The sequence below is a fragment of the Rattus norvegicus genome, chromosome 11, assembly GCF_036323735.1.
Source record: "Rattus norvegicus strain BN/NHsdMcwi chromosome 11, GRCr8, whole genome shotgun sequence".
Taxonomy (NCBI): Eukaryota; Metazoa; Chordata; class Mammalia; order Rodentia; family Muridae; genus Rattus; species Rattus norvegicus.
Genome location: NC_086029.1, coordinates 86,883,302 through 86,909,092, shown reverse-complemented (window position 1 = coordinate 86,909,092; position 25,791 = coordinate 86,883,302). Strand labels below are relative to the sequence as shown.

At 42.5% G+C, this 25,791-nt stretch overlaps 1 protein-coding gene and 1 long non-coding RNA gene across 6 annotated transcripts in view; both read left to right on the top strand.

Moving 5' to 3' along the window:
• Window positions 1-370: 370 nt before the first annotated feature.
• LOC102548576 (uncharacterized) lies at window positions 371-5,578 on the top strand. Its single transcript, XR_358386.5, has 2 exons — window positions 371-1,055; window positions 5,263-5,578. It is a non-coding gene; the product is annotated as an uncharacterized LOC102548576 (long non-coding RNA).
• Window positions 5,579-8,928: 3,350 nt separating this feature from the next.
• The window catches only part of Ccdc50 (coiled-coil domain containing 50), a 62,541-nt gene continuing 45,678 nt past the window's right edge, over window positions 8,929-25,791 (top strand). For 2 of the 5 annotated variants that reach the window (NM_182736.2, NM_001401395.1), the window contains exon 1: window positions 9,113-9,237. In NM_182736.2, the coding sequence (NP_877400.1) occupies window positions 9,189-9,237 (49 nt within the window). In that variant the 5' untranslated portion in view covers window positions 9,113-9,188. Of the gene's footprint in view, window positions 9,238-25,791 lie in introns of all 5 variants that reach the window. The other 3 variants (XM_039088104.2, XR_001840408.3, XR_010055939.1) reach the window with 3 other exon arrangements.

The following is a 25,791-nucleotide window of genomic DNA, read 5'->3' as shown; positions in this document are numbered from 1 at the left end:
ACAAAGGGCTATAAGTTCTGAGGAGTGGGAAGTAACCCTGTAGTGCAGGTAATTGTCATTGAGAGATCGGTGTGGCTGTGAACAAAGCTGGGAGGACTTAAAGAACCAAAGAATAGATTCTGGAATAGATGATGGGTGAGAGGAAGACAGAGGCACATTCGGGTTCATTGGATTGTTGGCTTGGGCTTTTCAAAGACCCTTATGGTGGTTCTTAAACACTTTAACCTCCCTTCCAGCCCACCAGAGGTAGTGGGAAGGAATGGTTATTAGGATATGGCGGAAACGGACCTGTTTAGAAATTGCTCTTTGGAGCGAAGCCCATCTGCATTGTCAGGAAATGAACTGTTCAGTTCACCGGTCAGCAGCGGCAGCTTGATCCACTTGCAAATACTTCGCAGATAAGCCAGCAGTTCCGTTCAGTAGTTTTGGGATAGCAGCAGCAGTGGCATGACTAATCCAGGTCTCAGTCGGATTGACATCTGTCAGCAGGAGGGTATCGGCCCTTGTAAGCAGGAGGGACCAGGGCTACCTGAAGATTTTGCTGCGCATCTCTCCACAAAGTGAAGATCTGGAAAGACCAGAGACCAAGAAGCGTTGCAGAACTGGCTCTACAAGCAAGTCCCTCTGACAATCCACTGAATCCTATGTATATGCTTCTCAAACGTCACGTGTCCTCCACACGTCTTACCTCACCATGTGTCTTGCCTCAGCACTGGAGTCTTTCAGTCTGTGTCAGCTGACATCACTTTATCAATCTTCACAAGTTGGCAGAAGTGGCAAGAAGCAGCCAGCCTGCCACCAGAAGTTTTTGGTGAATTTCTCTCTACGGAGTCATGACAATTGGAGCTCAACGATGCGTGTAAAGCGGACCAATAGATGTATGTCATCAGGAAGAATCCTTCATCACGAGTCCTTTCGTGCGCTTGCTTTAGCAAAACATCCTCTCACCTGTGTCCATTTCAGGAAAACACTCCTTCCATGTGTTTGCCCCAGCAAAATACCAGCCAACACAACTTTCCAAAGAAACCAGAAGCTTCCACCTCATTGGACTATTGGTATGTAAATTAAATAGTTGTTAATTTAGGGAACTGGTAGGGCTGCAATGTCTTCAGACAACAGTCTTCATTAGGGAAGGAAGGGCAAGGTGGGCTCAGCAGGAGACAAAGAGGATTTGGTCGATAATGACAGAGGAACGATACTGGAATGAACGGGAGAACAATGCTGCATCAAAAGTCTGCTTAAGGGTCCTGAACGCCCATGCAGTATTGTCACCAGCAGGCACAGTTCCACTCTACCACCCTCGATAGCCAGAAGAGTCCCCTTTCCCTTTAGAGCTCTCTATTCAGGCCAAAAGAGGCTTTGGTATAGGAAATAATTTGAGGGTGAGCTCTTATGACGTGGAGCTGGGGATTAAGATATGTGTAACCCAAATGTTAAGGACAGGGATTAATAGAGTGGGATTCAGGGAAAGAGTAAGACATGGCTTAGCATGAGTGCAGCTCTTTAGGAAGAGCAACGGTATGTGAAGGATTTGGGTGGTTCCAAATTACACCCCTAAAGGTTGCTAAGAACCCTCCCCATGTTACTCATTACTTTTACTCATAGCTATGGACATGTGAATGCAGGTACCTAGGGAAGCTGGGAGAAGGCATAAGATTCCCCTGGAGCAGGGGACAGACAGCTGTGATCGACTTAACAGGGTTGCCAGAAACTGAAACCAGACCTTCTGCAAGAACAGTGCTCACCCAACCCCTGAGTCATCTCTCCAGTCCCATAAGATTGTTGTTTTCTTTTTAAATATTGTTTAGAAATGTAGTTTACAACTAGGTTAAAAGTTAAATAATCTTCTTCTTTCACAAAGCTTTGAGGTGGGAGGGGATACAGTGCATGTAGTTCAAGAAACATAAGGTTATACATCACATGTAAACATGGTCTATTTATTGTCATCAACAAAGTGTCTTCTGGTGGCCTCTCAAGTTTCCTGTTCTCGGCCCACACCCCTTCCTTCCATGTTATCATGAAGATTTCTATCTTTCTACCCCCCTTCATTGTGAAGGTCCACATGAAAATTCTTTGAGGTCTGAGACAAACAGACACAGGCAGCATGATGCATTTGATATCTCGGTAACATCTGTTAGACCTGAGTTATATCTCCCCCAAAGAGACATGCTGAATGGAGAACTCAACGTTCATTTGAATGGGACTCTGTTTGGAGACCGGGTTTGTCACAGGAAATTAGTTTAAAGTGAGATGTTTAGAGTGTGTTTGCTCCTAATGTGACTGATACTTGTGACTACACAGAAGAAATGTAGGCATAGAACAGACATCTTGCTTGCATACACCTGGAACGAAGACCACATGGGAACCTGTTAACAAGGCAGACACCGGCAAGACGAAGAGTTAGAGACTGTAGAAAAAAATTTATCTTTTATACCTTTCTGTATTGAAATTCTCACTTCTAAGCTTGAAATATATGTCACTCAACCCTCCTATTTTGAAATCCTCTGGCGTCCCTAGGAAACAAACACCATCGCTTTGGTGTACATAGACTATGTTTCTATTTACAAGCCTCACTCTGAAGCAGCTCTCGTGTATAGATCCTGTTGAGGAGGCAACAGGAGCTGGGTCGTCAAAGAGGAGAGGAGAGTCTTTTCTACTCTATGTAATGCCATGTGCAGCCCCTCATCCCGGTGTCATCAAGGTATAGCGTCATTAATTCATCTGTCCATTTTGTTTTCTGTTTGTTCTTTTTTATTTGTGACGCTTGCTGATAATACAATTAGATAACTCTGTTCATTTCTAACAAATACTCACTGACTGCTTGCTACATACTCGGATTAAGGACTAACTAAGTATTAGGGAGGACAGTCAATATACCAGATAAAAATCTCTGCTGTCATAGTATACTTTCCAGTTGTTCCAATTGGGGGATTTTATGTTTTCCAAGTAGATTTCTTATGTCCACTTTCTACACATTCTGATGGGTATTTATTTATTTATTTTACACTCCAGATTTTCTTCCCCTCCCAGTACACCCCTCTACTCTTCCACATCCCATACCTCCTTCTTCCCAGTCTCCATGAGGTTGTCCCCACCCAACCCACCCCACCAGACCTCTACACTTCCTGGGGTATCCAGTCTCTTGAGGGTTAGGTACATCTTCTCTGACAGAACCCAGATCCAGGAATCCTCTGCTGTGTATGTGTTGGAGGCCTCACCTTAGCTGGTGTATGCTGCCTGGTTGGTGGTCCAGTGTCTGAGAGATCTCGGGGATCCAGGTTAATTGAGACTGCTGGTCCTCCTACAGGGTCGCCCTCCTCCTCAGCTTCCTCCAGCTTTTCCCTAATTCAACCAGAGGGGTCAGCAGCTTCTGTTCCTTGGTTCAGTGCAAATATCTGCATCTGACTCTTTCAGCTGCTTGCTGGGTGTTTTGGAGGGCAGTCATGGTAGGTCCCTTTTGTGAACGCCCCTTAGCCTCAGTAATGGTGTCAGGTTTGGGGGCCTCCCCTTGAGGCCTGTTGCTGGACTTTCTTTTCCTCAGGCTCTTCTCCCTTTCCATCCCTGCATTTTTTTTTTCAGACAGGTCAGAGATTTTGACTATGGGCTAGCAGTCACTTAATGCTCACTTAATGCCCTATCTTTCTGGCGGAGGTGGGTTCAATAAGTTCCCTCTCCCCACTGTGGGGCTTTTCCTCCAGCCCCCTCCTCATTTGAGTCCTGAGGTCTCTTACCTCCCAGGTCTGTTACATTCTAGATCATCTTCTCAACCTCCTTCCTCCCAAGGTCCTGTTTCCATTCTTTCTGCTGGCCCTCAGGGCTTAGTCCTTTTCCCCCACCCAATATCAGATCATGCCCACCCTCACTCCCATCCCCTTTTCTTCCCTGTCCCTCCTTCCCTCCTCCCTTGTGGTTGCTTTCTTCTCTCTCCCAAGTGGGACTGAGGTGTCCTCACTTGGGCCCTTCAGCTTGTTGACCTTTGAGAGTTCTGTGGACTGTATCTCGGATACTTTTTTTTTTTTTTTTTTTTTTGCTAATATCCACTTATTAGTGAGAATATACCGTACATGTCCTTTTGGGTCTGATTTATCTCACTTAGGATGATATTTTCTAGTTCCATCCATTTGCCTGCAAAACTCAGGATGTCCTTGTTTGTTCTTAATAGCTGAGTAGTATTCCACTGTGTAAATGAACCACATTTTCTGTATCCATTCTTCTGTTGTCAGACATCTGGGTTGTTTCCAGCTTTTGGCTATCACAAATAAGGCTGCTAAGAACATAGGGAACATGTGCCCCTCTGGCATGGTGGGGTATCTTTTGGGTATATTTCCAAGAGGGGTATTGCTGGATATCTAGGTAGGCCCGTTTTCAGTTTTCTGAGGAACTTCCAAATTGATTTCCAGAGTGGTTGTACCAGTTTGCAATCCCACCAGCAATGGAGGAGTGTTCCTCTTTCTCCACATCCTGGCCAACATGTGCTGCCACCTGAGGTTTTGATCTTAGCCATTCGGACTGGTGTAAGGCAGAATCTCAGGGTCGTTTTGGTTCGCATTTCTCTGATCCCTAAGGACTTTGAACATTTCTTTAGGTGCTTCTCAGCCATTTGAGAGTCCTCTGTTGTGAATATAAAATTACTCTTGCCTGGCCCTTTCTAACGAGATGGGTACTGTTAGCCCAGGCTGGTTTCAAATGCACAACCGGCTGCCTCCAGTTGCTGCATCAGACATTGCAGGTGTGTGACACCATACCTAATAACCTTCTAGTTGAGGACCTATCACTTCTCTTAAAAAAAGTAGTTAGTGGTACAAATATTGACTTGTAAATAACAGTTCTTAGGACATTCGAGTCATGATTTGGCCTTGGAAGAATTTTTTAGGATCGGACCCAATTTAGCGATTTACACTTCTCACGGGACTGTTACTTAAATCGCAGAGCTGACATTTTAGGATGGTTAGGGGAATTAATCACACAATCATTCCTTGTTAAACTCTTTTAAAAATGAGCTGTGCCCCTTGTTGCTTCAATCCTTGGTTAAACAGTCTCTAACCCTGAGCTTGAATTGTTCAGATTTAGGGCAGATACGGCGTGGGCGTGAGTCACTGGAGGCGAACCCAGCGGTGCAGGGTTTTTTCAAATCTTCTATTTTGGAAACTGGACGGAGAACCCAGTTCCTCTTTATTACTTTCTCTATTAAAAGCAGCCGGTTCTTTAAAGAATAGGCACAACTTTAACTTCTTTGTTTGTTTCTATGTTTCTTCTGGCCAGAAGCGAGGATGTTTTTAAGAGAAGCAAACCTGCAGATTATCTCACCGAATTAGTCAGCTTCTAGGCAGGAAACATGCTACAATCAACACAATTTAACGGAAAAGAACACAACTAAGGGACTATTCACAGGGGCGTTGGCAAGACCGAGGCAACTAGCAACCGTGGGAAGCCATTCCACCCAGACAGAGTGCTGCAGGGCCATTGGAAGGAAAAGTGGCCATTAGCGACCTGCGCCAGCCTGAAGCCGTAGAAGGAAACCTTTTGGACTGTGTGCTTATTAAATCTGTCCTTTCTGCCTTCAGGCTTTACCCACCTACAAAACCATCCTTTAAGTCCTTTTTTATGAATCTCAGACCCAGGCAACTGTCCCATCCTCACCAGGCAACTGCAACGCTCACCAATTGGATGACTCTAAATCTGTCTCCTATCTTGAGTCTCTCCTGCTCTGCGGGGGACTTCCAAAACAAGTAAAATCAAATCAAGCCAAACCCAAACCCAAAAACCCAAAGAAACAATCCTTTCTTCTACTCCTCCATTGCACAACGGGTTCACTCCTGCCTTTCTGCCCCTTTCCCTAATGGGTAAAAGTGTTTCTCAGTGCCAGGCCTGAAGTTCTGCTTTCCTATTGGCTACTGGCTTTTCTAGTCGTTAATTAGATTGATGTGTCCATGGTGAATGTCCCCCTCCTTACCCACCTAATGAGAGTCCTCATTCTATAGACAGTTTGGTCTCAGTGTCTTTCAATGGCTAATTGGACTTAGTTCTTTCGAAATTAAAGAGTCCACATTAAATGATTACAAATGCTTTCAATATTAATATGGGTTTTGACCTACTCAAAATCTGCTTACCTGTGTTCAAATCCCACCTTACCCTTCCCTTTTACAGCTCACTTTAACCTCCTACGGGACGGCTGTGCTGCCTTCACTTTCTACTAAAAACATCAGCTCCTCCATCTTCTTACCCCTGCCTTAACGCTGAAGAGCTCATACATTCTTTGCGGAGTGCAGGCTTCTCTCTGCTGCCTCGCCGACGGGCCGAAAGAGAAATCTTTCCTCCCCAAACCACATTTCGGAAGAGTAAAGATTTCCACAACTACACACATCTCCAACCCAAACTAAAATGCTGTTGCTTCGCTTCTCTCTCTTGGCTTCATCTTAACCATAGGTACAGGAGGGGAGGTCTATAAATGCCCAGAACTTCTTAGACTTCACAAGGCAGACTATTACAATAGTCAAGAACTTTCAGCAGGGTATAGGTATCACATCCCATTTAATCCCAGCATTCTGGAGGTAAGAGCAGGGTTATCTGTGAGTCAGAAGTCAGCTTGTTCTACAGAGCAAGTACCAGGACAGTCAGGGGTACAGAGAAAAAAACCCTGTCTGGAAAGACCAAAACCACACTAAACCAAAATGAACGAACTTTCAATTATATGGGGGTCAATTAAATTTACTTCTAGAAGTAGTACTTCAGAACTATCGGTCTTAGATTTACATGTAACTGCTTACAGTAGGACCTGTTTATCTATATCAGAATCAGTGACAACGATAGCTTTTTAGAGTCAAAAGTTTTCAACAAGTACAACAAAGTCTCCAGAAAACACTGTGGAGCAGAGGCTGAAGGAAAGGCCATGCAGAGGCTGCCACACATGGGGATCCATCCCACACGCAGTCACCAAATCCAGACACTATTAGGGATGCCAAGAGGTGCAGACTGACAGGAGCCTGATATAGCTGCCTCCTGAGAGGCTCTGCCAGATCCTGACAAATACAGAAGTGGATAATTGCAGACAATTATTGAATTGAGAACAGGGTCCCCAGTGGAGGGGGGTTAAAGGACTGAGGTAACTGAGGGGCTCTGCAACCCCATAGGAAGAAAAACAATATCAACAAACCAGACGCCCCCAAGCTCCAAGAGAGACTAAACCACCAACCAATTATGTAGCACGTGTAGCAGAGGATGGCCTTGTCCGACATCAAAGGGAAAACAGACTCTCCTTTGAAGGCTCTAGGCAGGAGTGTAGGGGAACTCTAGGGCAGGGAGGCAGGAGGGAGTGGGTGGGTGCGGGAGCACCCTCATGGCGGCAGGGTGTGAGGGGATGGTATGGGGATTTCCGGGGGTGGGTTGGGGGACCAGGAAAGGGGATAACCTTTGAGACATAAATAAAGGAAATATCCAATAAAAGGAGAATACTACTTCTCCTATTCCTACTCAGCAGGAAGCAAGAACAAGGAGCTCCATCTGTGGATGTCAGTCTCCAGGGGTACAGCTTCGTAGAGATAATTTAGAGAGAAGGAAAGAAAAGCAGAAACGCCGTCATCATTCATGTTCGCTATAACAGTGGGAAACTAAAGACAGGTCCATATAAGGCAGGACATTTAAAAATACCCTCAACCTACTTTGTTACGGCTTCCTTCTTCACACTTAGCTTACAGAGTGTGCTCTCTATCTGTTGCAAGTCCAAACTTTTCTTGCAAAGGCTTTGATAACAGCACTTTAGATTTTGGGCTTAAAAAACAAAATTAAAAACAAAACATTTAAAATGCCATATTTAAACAAATACAGTCAGTGGGCTGGGTTTGGCCTGTGAGTAGCAGCTTGCCAACTTCCGATCCAGTTTTTGCTCTAATTTTCACCTTAATTTTTGCTAACCAGTTTTAGTGTCAAGTTAAAACCGTGCCACTTCCTCCTGACCTCTCACACTAGGAGTCTGAACTGAGATCCGAAGCCAGTTTAAGCCAGTGGCTGAAATGACACACTGAACTTTGACAAGATGTTGGGGTGAGATTCTAGAGTTCAACAACCCTGCCAACAGGCCTCTAAGCTCTGAGGAGCAGCCGTGTTTTGCTACTGTGTTTCCATGGAGGAAATGCCCTCTTCTCTGCTTCTGCTATCTTTGCTTATCTTCAGTTTGGTTTCATTGTCTGCTAGTGAGAGTGACCTCCCACTCTCTCCCATTAGAATACTAATTTTCTACTGTGCCCTCTATGTAGCAAGTCCAGGTATGTATTCTGCTCCGCCCATTTTGATCTCACACCCATTCTTTGATAAATATGCATGGTTTGTGGACTAATGGACTGAAAGATAAGATTAGTGAAGATACAGTTTAGTACTGGAATGTTTCCTTTAGGAGGAAGAGACAGTTCCTAAAGGAGACTGCCTGCTGTACAGATCCATGAGTCGAAGCAAGAAAAGTCGTTTATTTCAGGGAAATACAAATGTCAGAATTATAGACCACTGAGTGGCATGTTTGAACAGGGGAAGCCCATACAATTATGTCACAGTCTCTCCACCCCCGAACTGAACATCCGATCTGGTAGACATTTATAGGTTTTTGTTGAATGAATGACTCAGTTCTCCCTGCTGGTTGTGAATATTCCTTTTCCAGAAGGGCCCAGAATTTGATTCAGTGTCTATTATATACTGGTTCCTTTAAAAAAAAAAAAGAAAGAAAGAAATATAAAACACACACAAACATAGTCATGTATGCATATGTATGTATGTATGTAAGTATGTGTGTGTGTATGTATGTATGTATATGCCCACTAATCTGAGATACAAGAGAGCCTACTTGGTATTCACTAAGGATTTTACACAAATCTTAATCCCAGAGTAGAGCTCAGACTGGGCCTATCCTGGCGCCTAGCTGGCAGGTGCAGCCTTCGGTCCGGGCTTCCCTGACGCCAAGCTGTGGCCGGGGCTGGGCGCGGCAGGCACAAGAGCGAGGGGAGGCGGTCTGGCTCGCGCGCTTCGGCGTGCGGTGAGCCTTGCAGCCCCCGCCCCCCGCCACCGCCGCCTTTCTGTCTCCTCTCTCCCTCCGTACTGGACTCCGGTGCATTTCCGGCCCGGGGGAGTTCGGCGTCGACCCGGCCAGCCCGCGAGGTGGGCGTGCGCCGAGGTCTCCGTGCGCCCGAGGCCCAGCGGCCGCCATGGCCGACGTGAGCGTGGATCAGTCCAAGTTGCCCGGCGTGAAGGAAGGTAGGTCGGGGCTCGCGGGCTCCGGGGAGCGGGCCTGCGCGGGGCGCGGGGCCAGCTGTGAACGCCGCGAGCCGCGAGCCGCGAGCCGGCCTGGCCCGCGAGGGGCTGCGGGACGCTCTCAGCCTGGCCGCGCGGCCTTGTTCTGCCCAGGGGACGCTTAATGCAGAAATCACTGCCCTTCCAGGCTGGCCAGGGCCAGGGGGTGGCGTTCAGAGTGGAGTCTTTGTTTTGAAACATGACCCTCTCTCTCTCTCCCTGCTCTGCTCCATCTCCTCTCCACTCCCTCCTTTTTCCTCTGTATCTTCTACTTCCTCCCTCCTTTCTTTCCCTCCCCTCACCTTTCCTCCCCTCTGCCACCTCTTCCTTTCCCTAGTCTAGTGTTTGTCTGGCTCTTAGCTTCCAAAAGGTTTAAAATTGCTTTGAATGGTGGACCTCAAGCCCCTATAAGCATCTTCCCCACTTCCTTTTCAATAAAGACCAGGCTGGAGGGGGTGGGAAGCTTGTGACCCTGTCTCCCCCCAGCCCCCCGATGGCTCATTACATCGAAATCCAGGAAAATAAGATTGCCTAGTACTGGCCAGGCCTAGCTTAGTCACCCCACCTCCTCACCCCCGGGCCTAGCATTTTTTATTGTTTTGGTTACTGGCTCGTCTTAATGTCACTCTTTGTCTCTCCCTTCTCGGGAAGCACACGGGAGTTCCAGATTTAAGTATTACAAAACCTAGAGTGTCAAGAGTGCTCTCTTATTAAAACCATAAGTTCTGAGGGGGCGGCCCGTCTTCATTCTGGATCTCTTTTGTTTCCCTAGGGATCTGTGGCCAACACTGTCTGGGTCTGGAAGGAAGGGGTGTGTGTGTGTGTGTGTGTGTGTGTGTGTGTGTGTGTGTGTGTGTGTGTGTGTGTGTGTGTGTGTCTGTGTCTATGTCTGTGTGTTGTGTAAGTGCAAATTGAGTTTTTCTTTCTTGAGACTTTAGGTTTCATTGCCAACTTTAAGTGACTCAGATGGTCTTGCTCAGGCCAATCTGGAAATCCCAAGACAATTAGAGACTACTCGGTTGCATCTGCCCTAGGGTTTCAGAGGAGCACAGTGGCTAGGAATCAATGATTTTATGTTCAAATTGTAGCAGGTTTGGATCTGTTCCCTTGTTTCTAAAGAGTAACAATGCCCCCAGGCTGAGCTTTTGGTCTTAGTATTTTTCCATTGTGTTCTGTTCCTAGCTTGACTTTGGTTATTACAGTTTTAGTTAATGGAGTCTAAAGAGCTGAGCTACAGGGAAGACAAATTGTTTTTTCACTTTGAGACCTTTTTAGAGCTCCTCTCTTGCTTCTGGATATGGGTTTTGGGTGCCAAGGTGTTAGTTTTATGTCTGAAGAAAAAGCGCTCCCTTGGCGTACTTTCATTGTCAGTGGGTGTTGCTGAGATGGAGTGCAAACAAAACCTGGCATGCAAGCTTCAATGCTAGGGTGCTCTGCCTTCTTCCCTCAGCCCTCCACCTGGTATTAATGACCTCGAAAGAACTTCATGTCTGTGTGTGCTGTGAAACTCCGAGGTCTTCATGTTTCTTACCGAGACGTGCTGAATTGGCACTAGTATCTATCTTCTTTCTCAAGGAGTTCCACACTTTGCATCTACGCCTCTAAGATTCTTCCATTCCCTTCTTCCATTCCCGAATGCTCCGAGTTTTAGTATGTTCACATTGGCTTTCAGTCTGGATGTTGTAGTGCTGTAGTTGGCAGTCCTCTTTAGGGACTCTGATGATGTGACAGGGACATTTAGCACGGCTCTTCTATGTGTCTTTGTTAAATGAGGATTTGGTATTTGCTCGCTTTGAAGGAGGTCAAAAGCTGTTGGGATCGTTGTCCTAAATGAAGCACCTGGCTCTACAATCGTCAAAGGCCATGATGGATTTATAGGAGCTTCCCCAGAGTGGTGAGAATTTGATCTGGGAAGTATTCAAGTCTAATGACCTGTATCTCTCTTTCATATAGTTTTTAATTATGGCCCAGTTTCCACCTAGCAATCTGTCTCCTAATTAAAGAGAACTCAGAGATGCCACTGAAGGAGCAGAGCCTGTCCTGACACCGAGGGGACTCCGACACCCTCAGCTATGTCCAAGTGACTTCGTAGCACTTTGTTTAATATCTTGGCTCAGATATTTCAACCTCATTAAAAAAAAATCACCTCTTTTTGTTTTCCACTTTCCTTCTGAATTTAAACCTTGGTAGGTTTATGCAGGTTGACATCTTGGGGTGGATTGTAATAGAGACTGAGAAGAATGTGGGCGTGAGTCCCGTCTCACTGCCCTGTTTGTAAGAGAGGGTGGGACGATTTGATCTTTGATGTATCAAAAACAGATATCAGGGTACAGGATATCTTCTTCCCTAGATTGACATGTAATGCTTACCTCTTTGGTTTATATGGAGGTCAGAGCTTCATTGGGAAAACCCTTTAAAGCAGTCAGTCTCTGTCTGTCTGTCTCTCTCTTTTTCTCTCTCTTTTCTATTCAACAGTTCTCCAAATCTTGTTTTGTTTTGTGTTCCTATTGTTCAGATGACGGGCAAGTCTCATCGTTTGCCTTGTCCATAATAATTCGCACCCCACAGTCCCTTGGGTGCCTGTGTGTCAGCGGCATGCTTACCATCTAAAATCACTGCACCCGGGAGGGACCTACCTTCAGAGTATAGGCCCTGTTTGTGACTCAGTAGTTTTTGAAAATGAGCAATAAAATTTAATACAGTTTTAGAAGTAGCTATACAGAGAGTCACACCTAGAAAGCACTGGTTGGTTAAGGGTCTCAGGCTCCCAGGTTGCACAGTGGGGAAAATTAAATTATTGGGGCTACTTCAGAACTTGAAGAGGAAGATGAAATGCTGTGTGGCATGGTGAGTTGATTGAGAGGTTTCAGAGACCTACCACACCTGCCCCGGGGAAACTGCCCGGGGGCTGGGGGGGGGGAGGAATTGCCCCGGGGGAAACTGCTGGGGTGCATTTGTTTGGTCCCAGGGCAAGTTTACCTTTCCTTTTCTTTCAAGTCCCACAGCAGATTGTGCCGGTTTTCATGAGTCCATGCTAGGCTGTCTTACAAATATTTATCTCGATTTTTGCTCCTCAGCTGGATCCATGCCTTTTATGGGGCCAGCAGTTACTCATGAAATATTTAAATAGGTGAATGGATGACCAACTGGGCGAGTACACATACTTTAGATTTTCCCTTTCTGGTTTAGATATCCTATTTATAATATAACTGTTTCAGATTCCTTCTCTGACTATAGACTTTTAAAGACATAGGTCCTTTTTATTATGTATATCATACACTAATAATGTCACCATTGAGATGATAAAAACACACTTCTACATTTACACATACATATATACACACACATATATATATATACATATATACAAATATATATCTTGCAAGTTGAACTTATCTAATATAACCATGTAAAACATACAAAAGAAATTGCTTTACTTCTGACTTTGAAATAAAAGCATCATTTTAAGTACAAAGCAGTGTCACCCAATATGTGTATGTGTGTGTGTGTGTATGTGTGAAAGAGAATTCATTGTGTGTGTGTGAGTGTGAGTTTGTGTGTGTGTGAGAGTGAGTGTGTGTGTGAGTGTGTAAGTGTGTGTGAGAGAGAGTGTGTGAGAGTGTGTGTGTGTGAGTGAGAGGAGTGTGTGAGTGTGAGAGAGTGTGTGTGTAAGAGAGTGTGTGTGAGTGTGTGTGTAAGAGAGAGTGTGCGTGAGTGTGTGTGTAAGAGAGAGTGTGTGAGTGTGTGTGTGAGAGAGTGTGAGTGTGTGTGTGAGTGTGAGAGTGTAAGTGTGTGTGTGAGTGAGTGTGAGAGAGAGAGTGAGAGTGTGTGTGTGTGAGAGAGTGAGAGTGTGTATGTATGTGTGTGTGTGTGTGTGTGTGTGTGTGTTTGGGTGTTTAGTCTGCATGTATGTCTTCACCATTTGGGTGCTCGGAGCCCGTAGAACACAGAAGAGGGTATTGGAACCCCTGGAACTGGCATTACTGATGGCTATGAGCTTTTATCTGGGTTCTGGGAATTGAATCCAGGATTTCTGGAAGAGTAAGTAGTTCTCTTAATCTGTGAGCCTCTTCTGCAGCTGCCAGAAGCAGAACTGTAGAAATAATGTGCTCCTCGCCATATAAGGTGAGAGAGACAATAGTTCCATAATAAAAGTGCTCTGTGCTAGCTGCATGCTTGTGATCTAACATGTAATGCAGAGTTGTGCAGAACTTTCTATGTGCATGCCTATACCATGCCTGTCATTTCAACAAGGAGGAATATAAATTCAAGGCAGTCTTGAGCTACATAGTAAGACCCTTTCTCAGAAACAAAGCAAACATAATCATATTTACATTCTTACCTGTTGTAGGAGGTGAAAATCTGTCACTTTATTGTAGTGTAATGGTTTCTTGAATGAGTAAGTGCATTTCCCCCCAAATGGGTCTGCTTGTAAAATAGAAAACAGCAACACCAACAAAACCACAAACCCAGTACAGAGAATAAAGTTGCTGCTTAGAAAACAATAAAGCTCACTGCCAGTTTTTTTTTTTTGGGTTTTTTTTTTTTTTTTTTTGGATCTGGGGACCGAACCCAGGGCCTTGCGCTTCCTAGGCAAGCGCTCTACCACTGAGCTAAATCCCCAACCCCTCACTGCCAGTTTTAAAAGGACAGAGCAGAGAGCACTGAAAACAACATGTGCTGCCAATGTAATCCTTTTAGTTACAGAAATCTGGGAGCCAGAGATCGGGAATGAGTGGTCATGGTGAGCAGGAGAGGTTCTGAGGGCATTTGGTACCCGTTTAGTCTTCCCTCCTCTCCCATCCTCTTCTCACCCTTCCCACCTGTTTCTTCTGAATCGCGGTGTGCATGTGTACATCCAACTTGTGCAGTGTGTCCGACCGTGCTGTCTATCATGTTTAAAACTCTAGGATGACAACCAGGAGTGACGAGACTGAGGGTTTTCCAGGAAGTTATTTGGGGACAGTGTTTCCTATGACGTTTATAGACTTCATCTTTAACTCAATGCTTCTTTGAAGCTCCCACGTTTGAGGAAATAAATTGTATGAATTATTAAAATCATACTCCTGCCTCAGTGGTTTTCCACTTGGGGGAAAAATTCCACTTCTTTTTTCTTGTGTACTCAGCCTTCATGAAAGGTTTAATATTTAAGGATATAAACTGTCTAAAGTTAAATTTTTTAGAGAAGTAGACTCTGATCTTTCCTTACTTTCTATAAGCGTTTTGCAGATGTATGAATTTTGCTTCAGAGATTAAAAGCACTTTGAGACATAGCCACTGTCAGTGCCGTGGGATGAAGAATTTTAGCTGGTGACACACTTGAAGACTGTCTTAGCTTCATAGATAAACGATTAGATCTTCGATAAAACCTTGAAAGGATGATTAGTTTTATATTCAGGAGGACTTGAGAGATTCTTTAGGTGTTTGAAATAAGAAACTAGTGTAAAGGAATGCTCAGACATACAGGTCAGGTGGGTGTGTGTATAGGAGAGTTGGTAATGATAGTGTCATGAAAACCTTACAGTTTACTTAGTACTTGTTTGCACATTCCTCTTCCTTCCCTTTTGCTTCTTTTTTCAGTAGAGTTCATTTAGTTATGATTTGTATACAGTAAATATTCTGTTTAGTGTATGATTGTGAATAGTTGTAGAGTCTGTTAATGAAGTTTGCTTATTTTTATAATTAGACTTCTAACTGAACTTGGACAATTCTCCAGGCATTCTGAATGAATGTCTTTTTTTTTTAAAGATTTATTCATTTATTATATATAAGTACACTGTAGCTGTCTTCAGACACACCAGAAGAGGGCATCAGATCTCTTTACAGATGGTTGTGAGCCACCATGTGGTTTCTGGGATTTGAACTCAGGACCTCTGGAAGAGCAGCCGGTGCTCTTAACCGCTGAGCCATCTCCCCAGCCCCTGAATGAATGTCTTTGAGGCATAAAATTGCCAAGTAATGTCAGTTCTAAAGTTTAGTTTACTATCACAACACTGTGCACAGCTTTATTAAATACCTGTATATAACCTGTGTTTTTGATGTCAGCTAGATGTCTTATAGATGTTCTAGGAAGTTCTCTTTGTATACAAGACCGTGTTTGTATTGAGCATTTGGGAAATACAGATGGAGTCTATTGTGACAGCCTTAGTCCAAGGATTCTGGAGTTCTTAAAGTTTTTGCAGTGACCATATGTATGCTTTCTTGACTTTTTCAGGTTTTAACAGCTCAAAAAGAATGTGATTTATAATGGCCGTGAAACTAGAATTTTAGCAAATAATGTGTTGTAGGAACAGTCATGGCAGAGGCAGTGGCTACAACAGTGTAATGATATGGCCTGGTACTTTATAAACAACAAACAAAACTTTTAAACTTAGTTCAATGAAATTTACCTACTGTAACTGTTAGTATTACTGTTATAACTTTACTTTCATATCAAACCCAGAACTTTACATATGCCAGAAACCATTCCACCACTGAACTTCAGACTTGGTCTCAGGAGACCTAACTTTTAAAATAAATTGGGTCGCTCTATTTTTCGCCTACCCACCTTGCCTCCCTCCCTGCCTCCCTCCCTCCCCCTCTGTTTCTTTCTTTGTCTCTTTCTCTTTCTCTCTCTCTCTTTCTTTCTTTCTTTCTTTCTTTCTTTCTTTCCTTCCTTCCTTCCTTCCTTCCTTCCTTCTTTCTTTCTTTCTTTCTTTCTTTCTTCTTTCTGCTTATTGCTCTAATAATTGGCTGTCTTCAAAAGTCTGTGTGCATTTGCATAGATGAAGTACTACTTCAGTGGGGTATTAGACCAGTTTCCTACCAAACCTTGAAGGCAATCCCAAGGAAGCTCCTTACTGACAGATAACCAAGGAGGCCACCACTGTACAGTTTTGCTTTGTCTTTTGTAGTGAGTCTTCAAATGGGGTTACTTTCCTTCAGTTTACTCAGTTTATTCTAGTAAAAAAGTCCCTTTGGTTAACTATAGTAAAAGTGTGACTGATGTAAGTTAAGTCTGTGCTTGGTCTTCTGTCCCTGTACACAGCACAGCTAGTTTGTTTTCTAACTGTCCAGGAACTCATTGTTTGCTTTAAGACTCACATTCTCTCATCTTGAGGACTTCGGGAAACTGGAAGTAGAGAAAGATGGAGAAAGGACTTAAGTATTGTTCTGTTAGTTCTGGTAGTGCTCATTTGTCCCAACATCTGGGCCAGCAGCTTTTTAAAAAACCCAGTATCTTCGTTTGTAGGTCACATTCTGGTTCTGCCTACAAAACGTTCCTTGTTTAGCCAGTGATGACTGGATTCTAATTTGAGGTCTGCTTCTTCTGTTTTCTGATGTCTGTTGTATGGCTTCATTATTTTAAGCTCGATTATACTGTATATACAGCTTATTTTTTCTTTTATTGAAAATAGATAATTTTTTCTAACATTATATCCTGATCTTAGTTTCCCTTCACTCTACTCCTCCCAGGTCCTCCCCATGTTTCTTCCTTTTTAGATCCACTTCCTTTCTGTCTCTTATTAGAAAGGAACAGCCTTCTAAAAGGTAACAACAAAGCCTAAGAAAATAAAATGTATTACGATAAAGGAAAAAACCATTGTATTGAAGTGGGCCATGATAACCCAACCAGAGGAAAAGGGTCCCATGGGCAGGCACAGGAATCAAACAGCCACTCAGCTCAGACTCTGGAGTCTGGTAAAAAGACTAAGATAAAAGGTATAATATCTCTGCAGACATCCTGGTCCAGACCCACAGGATAGGCGCTGTGCTTTGGTGCGTTAGCTCAGTGATTTGGAAGGCCCTGTTCTGGTGTCCTCCATTCCCTTCTGGCTCCTACAATCTTACTGCGTTCTTTGCTTTGGGTGTTCTGTGAGCTCTGATGAGAGGGATTTGACGGGGTCATCCCAATTAGAGTTATGTCTCTGTCTCTTTCTCTCTCTCCGTCTCTCTTTGCATAATGTCAGGAGGTGGGTCTCTATCTTCTCATATCTGCTGCCAGAGGAATCTGATGATGAAGGAATACGGGACTGATCTATGAATGTAGCAGAATATTAACAGGAGTCATTTTATTGATAGTTTTTATTTGTTTGTTTTTGATTTTTAGACCTGTAGTGTTTTACCTTTGGTTTTTGGGCTATCTAGGCTCTGGTTCTTGGTTAACCTAGCAGTATGGGTTCCATCTCATGGAGTGGGACTTAAGTCAAATCAGACATTGGTTGGATCCTCCCACAAAGCTGGGGCCAACATTGCCCTAGTATATTTTTGCAGGCAGGACAGATTATATATACGTCGAAGGTTTTGTGGATGGGTTGCAGGATGGTATTGTGTAGAATACCTTCCTATACCACAGAGAATACTTTTGGTTAGTAACACCAAAGGCCTCTGGGTTGCTGTTTTCTCCAAGGCTGCTGGGTTTTCCTGTCTGTGCTCCTGGGCTCCAGCTCCTGAGGCAGGCTCATGCCCTCTGTCCTGTGCTTCCCTGGTGGGTTATAATGGTCTTTCTTCTCACACTGTCTGTCTGTCAGACATTCCACTTGAAGATTGTCTTTTTACCCATCCTGGGATAGGAAAGAAGCTGCCCCCTTATTGTTCTCTGTTAACATTCCATCTAGTTGATATTAAAAGTTATTAACAGAAAGGGGGCATTGCTGAAAGAGCAGGGACATGGTGGCGAGGGGAGGCATCCTTGTTAGAAGCGCTTTCTGCCTTGTAGATGTACAAGTTCATTAGCTGCAACACCTAAACATACCTGTCTCCAAGACTGTCTTGAGGCTCTGAATGTATTTATTTATTTTAAATTCATAATTATTAAGTAAACCTAAAGTGTACACTATGAAATGTAGTAGAGATAATTGAGACTTCATGCATTCGGTGCTAATTTTACAAAGACTGTCCTTTAGTTAGCTTTTTGCTTGTTCTCTGTGGGTTTCCCTTAATTTCCTTAAAAGGCAGGGAACTGATTTTACAGGAAAGTTCTGTGATTCCTGCACTATGTATATGTGCATTTACCATTCCTCAGTAGCAGTATGTAATACAGCTATCATTTTTATTCTTACTTTAAGATTGAGTAGAGGAGACTACTCCTTTGCTGTAAGCATTTTTACTGTGCACTTTTCCAATAACTGAGCCATCACCAGACTTACTTGATTGTACATATTTAAACCCTGGTATTTATATATGGATTCATGACATAATATTTAAACCAAAGTAAACATGTATCTAAATATTTATCAAAATCCTTTTAGCCTGTGGAAATACTCATCTTATTTCCATTGTATATGGAGTCCTCCTGTTCCATAATGTACCAGAAGTTTTTATTCCTGGTCCTTAGAACTTTGTACTCACTAAACTACATCCCCCTGATAGGAAGCAGGACGTTGAGATTCCCCGTTGAGAAGCAGACAGGTTAACAGATTTGCTTAAGGGCTTTGGCTGATGAGTACACAGTGTGTGAATCTCATCCATGTAGCTCCAAAGGTGAGGTTTTACTCTCCATGGACATAGTTCTGTGTGAGCTTCAGTTCACTGCGTACTCATGTTGCCATGCTGTGCTGTTTGTCTTGGAGCTTAGCATCCTTGCTGGAATCTTGCTGGATCTCGGTGAATCTTTGCTTCTGGCTTTCCTAGTAATAGCTGAGTTTCCAGCTTTGTTGAGAATAGAGAGCTATCAAACAAATCCACATGCGGGGCTGAGGGATAGTAGTTAGGAGCTCCAGGTACTCTTTATACCTGCAAGATATACTGTAACTTCAGTAACTCTCTGTAACTTCAGTTCCAAGAGATCTAAAGCCCTCATTGGCCTGTGTAGGTACAGCACACATGTAGTATATACAAATATACATTCAGGCAATATACCATATACATAAAAAATAAAATTTTAATTATTCATGGTATTTGAATATCAATTAGATGAATAAGGTTTTTTTCTCAAAGAAAAAACCCACAAAATGTCTCATTTTAGGTTTTCATTGCTGTGAAGAGACACCATGACCACAACAATTCTTATAAAGGAAAACGTTTAATTGAGGCTGTCTTCAAGTTTTATAGGTTGAGTCTGTTATCTTCATGGGAGCATGGCAGCATGTGGGCAGGGGTGGTGCTGGAGAGGTCTGTATTCAATTTGAAGGCAGCCAGGAGGAGACTGGAATTGCACAGTGGGTAGAGCTTGAGCATAGGAGCCCTCGAAGCCCTCCCTACAGTGATGTGCTTCTTCAACAAGGCCATATCCCCTAACAGTCCCACTCCCCACGGGCACACATTTAAATCATGAGTCCAAACTGTTCAAACCACCACACAAAACAAAAACAAAAACAGAAAGATTACTTCTGTCAGCTTACATAATCCTCTAAAGAGTTTTGTGTGTCCCTCATTTTTTTGTATCACAGTCTTATATTTATACTGGAACTGCAGACTGGTTTCTTCTTTGTAATTACTGCAGGGTCTCAAAGTCGCCTTTATTTCTAGAGCATGACTATCTAATTTTAGTCTTCTTGAGTGATGCTAGGAAAGAAGGTCTGATCTGTGTGGACACTAAGTCAGGAGACTGAGTGGATCCTAGGAAGGCGCCTGTGATCTCAGGGTGTCATCTACATACGTCATACATTTCCCGTCAGTGAAGTGACCTTGACTACTTTCTGAGATAGGACATTTCAGAACAAATTCATAGGAATTTGAAGTCTTGTTCATTTGTTTCATAAGGGATTTTTGTTTTACATATTTTGAGGTTGCTGGAAACTTATATAGATTTTGACAGTTATCAGAATGAAAATCAGACTTTTACAATTTGGGGGAAAATCTTTTAGAGATATTTCCCTTGTCTACTTTTCTTACAAACTGCAATAGAGTTGGAAGTTTTTAGTATTGGTTATTTATTTCCCCTAACAATAGGGGAAAACACGACAACCAAGTATGTCCTTCTAGAAGAGAAGTGAAAGTATAGGTCAGCCTGGATAAAGGAATCTTGCAGGAGCTGTACTTACCGGATAGGGACAACCTCCTCCCCTCCCCCTTAAGTTGGGTCGGGTGTGTTAATGAGCCACATTGGGTTTTTTTTCACAGAGGTGTAGGGAGAGGAGTGGCTTTTCTTTCTAGGCAAAAACTGAGAACTTGAAGCCAAAGCCATGAAAGTGCCAGGGGAATTGAGTGCTGCTCAGAGCAAAACAGTTGGATGGAATTTCTTTTTGGTAAATGAACAAAAAGTAGGATAAATCAATTCTTATTATCTGGATAATTTTCGAGGAAAAATGCTTTGAAGAACCTTTGTGTGTTACTGTTTCTTCTGTTTGAGAGTGCCCTGTGGCTAACTGTAGTCTCTTGTTTTAGAATAATGGCGTGCACAGCATTGATGGTTTCTCGTCTCATAGATGAGCAAACACGTTCACACTTATGTGTTATCAGAATGTTCAATTAGAGACTTTTCCAGCCAGTCACGGAACTCCTTTTTGCCTCCTTATGCGCTGTTTGTTCATTGAGTGTTTCACAGAAACAGTGTCATATAGTATACATACATTTATTACAGAAATGTATGAAAGCTTCACTTTTTTATAAAGATAAATGGGAAATTCTGTGTTTATTTGAAAATAAATGCAACATTTTAAAACAGAGGTACTTCTGTTTTATTAATTTTTATGATAGACTAACTTAGTTATTTGAAGTTCAAATGTTCCTGGATTGTTGTAAAGATCAACCATATACAATGTCATTATCCAGAAGGAAAGCAAGGCAGACATTTAGGAGAAAGCTTTTTCAATTGTGATCAGTATGATTTTCAAGGCCCGTTGACATCCATGGATATATGCATTCCCTAATCCGATTGCAGGATCCTTGGCTATGATGAGACTCTTGATGAGTGAACCCCATTAACTCTGAGGAGTGCCTGCTCCCTTTCCTAGCTGAGCTCTGTTTACTTTAGCTGTGTGGTTGTATCTCCACAGTTTGCCTCATAAATGTGGACTGACTTCTTTTCCTTTGTACCCTTCTGAAGTTACCAAAACTGCCATCAGCTGTAGAGCTAAGGGACAAGAAGCAGGGGAAGTCTTAGGATACAAGCATCTGAAGGTAAACTGGTGACTAAGACAAAAGCAATCACGTTCTCGAGACACTTGGTTAAAACAGGTGTGCTTATACATACACATACCTGCACACTTGTGTACACGTGTGCACATGTGCTATTGGTTTTAAGCATTTAATGTACTAGAGCCTAATTCAGGTTCCTGAGTGATGCATTTATCTAAATGAACACTGTACCATCTGTAGAGATCTAATTATTATCTAGAACACTGTTACCCCGTAAAACTTTTTGATAATGAAATTATGCTGTATCCTACAAAATAGTACCCACTAGTCCCATGTAACAGTTTGCAGTGGAAACATGGTTCATGGTAAATTGAGACCTCAATTTAAAAAAAAATGATTATAATTAACTCAGGCTGCAATAGGTACTAGTGTAGTGTGAGAAAATATTGTATCCTAAGTATTAGATAAATAATACTTCAATAAAGCATCCAGCTTTTGGTCTTCAAATGACGTCTTAACTAATTTGTCTACCGAATGTTGGGTGGTGGAGAACATACTTCGCTTGCATGGAGTATAAGAAGGCGGAGCTCAGCCATCAGTTTGGTGGTCTTCAGATTGAACTGGTCTCAACTGTCGGTGTTCCTTGAGAAAGCAGATGCTGCTGTTGCTTGGGCCTCTGTCTATCTAGGAGTATGTGCATCTTTATTTTCTGAGAATGGACAGGATCTGAAAAGTGGCTTGCTTAGGGTAGTTTTTCCATTCTTACTACTGCCAAAAGATTTTGTGTTTCACAGTAATTCCAGTTCATAAAGTTCATTTCTGTAACAAAGGAAGTTTATGGAGTTGTATTTTCTAAACTTAGAAGGGCAACATGAATTACTTATGGAAAGTAACTCTTTTTAAGAGTGTTACCACTATGAGTAACAATTCTTCTATCCCCTGCTGCTCTGAGCCTGGTCATTTTCCCAGTCAGAGGGAAAATTCTTGACTCAGCATTTTGTCTTTGAATACTCAGTTAGTTACTCTGTGGTCTTGATAATGAAGTAAATGGCTTGCGATATTAAAGTAGTACGTCTGATTTGACAACTTGTATCATCTCAGCATTTTTAGAACTGCTGGCCTATAATCTGCTCTGTCTGTGGTTAGCTCTAGTCCTGTTTGCCAAGTAAGTGGCTTAAGTTACTGGGTTGCACTTAGCTTTGAGTTCGGGGTAGGAAGTACTGGTGGCACAGAAATTTACTTTGATAAATTGCATGAAAGCTAAAATTTCGAGATTAGATTGTTCTGCTTTTTAAAATGTTTCCTCTATGCTTAGATTTGTGTTTTGTGTGAGTGTGGGTCTGTGTGTATGGGGGGTATGTCCATGCATATATTTAAACTCAGGCATATTGTCTTTCTATTCTATAAAATGTGCTTTTATTTAAGTTCTAACATGAGTATACTTGCATATTACATGCTAGTAAACAGTTGTTCCACGTGAGTAACTGGCCTTATTTACTTCTCTTTCTGCTGAGAGTGGGACAATGTTAGTATTTTCCATTTGCTGCTTCAGGAACATCACACAGACTTACCTAGATTTTCTTGGTGTTCTTTGCCATACAACCCAAAAGCTCTAAGGAGTGATATCAGTTGAGCCAATAAAGCCTCCTACTAAAACCTGTCCTTTACCTAGTGAGTGCTTGCTGCCCTGCTGCTTGGGTATCTAAGCTGTTGTAAAACACACCTTTTTATTACAAAATGTTTGCAAAGGATTATAAATATCCCCTTTATGGAAAATAATTGGAAAATAGAATGTCTCAAGAGGAAAGGAATTTTAGTTACATTGTAATCCTATGCTACATTATTAGGGTTTTTTTTTTTTTTAAATGCTTATTCTTTCTGGAACACTCTAAAAATCCAAATCACATTGACAAGTCAGATATTTCTGTTGTCATCAGAGTATTCTGTAAGGCTTCTCAACATCACCATTAGGCTCTACTTATGTACCACAGATGCCACTTCCTAAGATTACCTGCTCAAATGGACATCTGTGTGGTACATAAACCAGGAGGCGTCACAGTGCCATGACGGTTCAGTTGTATGCTGCAGGGAATGTGGATGTCTTCAGACTAAGGCCACACTGTACAGTATACCCACTGTAGGTCACGGGTTGTGTTTTTCTGAAGATCATTTTGCTTAGTTCCTTGATGTTCTGGTGTGAGAGGAAGAAGCCTTCATGCTACCAAAGTCCTTAATGGAACTATAAATCATTACTTGGATTGGACAGAAAGAGGCTGGATTTGATAACTATTGAACCTGGGATTGTCACTGTAATTGTGTTGGATGAGGTGATGAGCTCTTCACCTTTTCTGTGAATAGCGACTGCATTTAGAAATACTGATGTGAAGTGTCATGTAACGCTCTTGTTCTTGGTACCCCTTGGAGTAAAGCTCTCTGACGCTAGATGTGCTGGTGTTGGAACTGACACAGTGACTCTTACTGTCATATTTGGAAGGTCTATCCTGTTGCACAACTTTTAACAAAAGTAGGGTTTTTTTTTTTTTGTTTGTTTGTTTGCTTGCTGTCCATATGGCAGGATTATTAACCCCTAAAATGTCTTCTTACTAGATTTAATAGTCTTTTTGTTCTCTTTTTGACTTATTGATTTTGATTTGTTTTATTTAATTTTTCATGTTTTTTTAATTTTACTAAATTTGTTAATATTTTCTAACTTTAAAAGTATTTGACAACCAGCAACTTCTGAGGTCATAGGCTGGATTTTTCAAAGCAGTGACTCAAGAAATTGATTCCAAATTTTGCAAATTCCTATCAGTATCTTACTACATGTTACACTGTGCTTCAAAGTGCCACATGCATCCTAAGTCTTTTTGCTGCTTGTCTTAACAAACTTACAATCACGGGCATGCGTACACGTACACACCACATACATATACCATACCACATACACACACACACACACACGCACACACGCACACACACACACCCCATACACACACACCCCATACACACACACCACACACAGACACACCACACACATCACCCCCCCACACATAACACGCGCGTGCGCGCATACACACACACACACACACACACACACACACACACACTATACTGGGCTCTACCTTAGGGCAGCGACACTCTTTCACCATTTTGGGATTATCAGGATTATTTTTTATGCTGTAGAGGTATGTTTTATTATGGTCCAAGGAGACCCAATAGTGGACCACCTGCCTGAGTAGACCATCCTTCTAGATGTCCTAGGGTTCTGTCAGATACAGATACATATCCTGAATTTGGGTTGATGGAATTTTGCTCTTTCTTGAAGAAGGATTGATAACTTCTTAGGCTTCTTTTGAGTAGGTTGAGAATATGAGTGAATCGGTATACTAGATGGACACAAGTGGGAAAGTTTAGAATTTCATGTGCATGGTGTACATGTGTGCATGTGTATGTGTGTGTGGTGAGGAGCGTTATGTAATGAAATCACCCTTATTTAGAAATTACTGTCCAGGCATTATTTAGAGTGGGAATAAAATGACCCGTAAGATATTCCTCTCTCTTAGGATTTACAGCATGTACTGGAGACTTAGATGAATAAAATTATTTGTGTCATGGGGTAGTGCTACAGTACCATCATATAAATAGCCGGGCGCTTGTGAGTGAGTCCAATGTGTTGGTATGAGTTTGGATTAATGGAAAGGTGGCATTGGAAGTGCGATATTAAAGACTGATCATAAATTCTCTATCCGATATTGGTGGGTGGTTTTGGCAAATAGAACAAGTTTCTCCCTTCTGCTCTATCTTCATCACGTATAATGATGTCTGAGCTTTTCCATACTTGCTAGGCCTTCCTCTTTCTTTGCTATGGATATGCAACAGCCAGGTAAATGAAAACAAGAACCAGTAAGTCCAGGGATCGTTAGTCCTTTAGTTTAGACTTTAAAAGTTTTACATGTATGAGTGTTTTGCTTGTATGCATGTTTATGTACAGTACATGCCTGGTACCCACAAAAGCCAGAAGAGACTGTGGATCCCCTGAAACCGGACTAGACAGTTGTGAGCTGCCATGTGGGTACTGGGAATAGAACCTGCCTCTTACACAAGAGCTGTAACCCCTCCTTAACCACTAAGCCAGCACTTCAGCATCAGTATCCTCAGTTTTACAACTGGTTGGTACGTGATTCTTCAGAATAGAGTATACAGGAGTAAAAGTCTATCTTTTCTGATTTTTTTCAAAGATATTTTAGAAGTCTTTGTACTTGAGAATAATATACTAAAGATCATATGCTATTATGTAATATCACACACACACACACACACACACACACACACACACACACACACACACACACACACACACAATGGATCACGTCTGCCAGGAAGGATCAGTGTCTCCCAGGCAGATGGAGAGGTAGATGGGAATTTGCAAATTTGTGGGTTCTAAAGCTGTTGCTTAATATTTTTACCTCAGGCAGCAGAGGAGAGTTAGCCGTTGTTTTGTGGCATACTTGGCCTGAC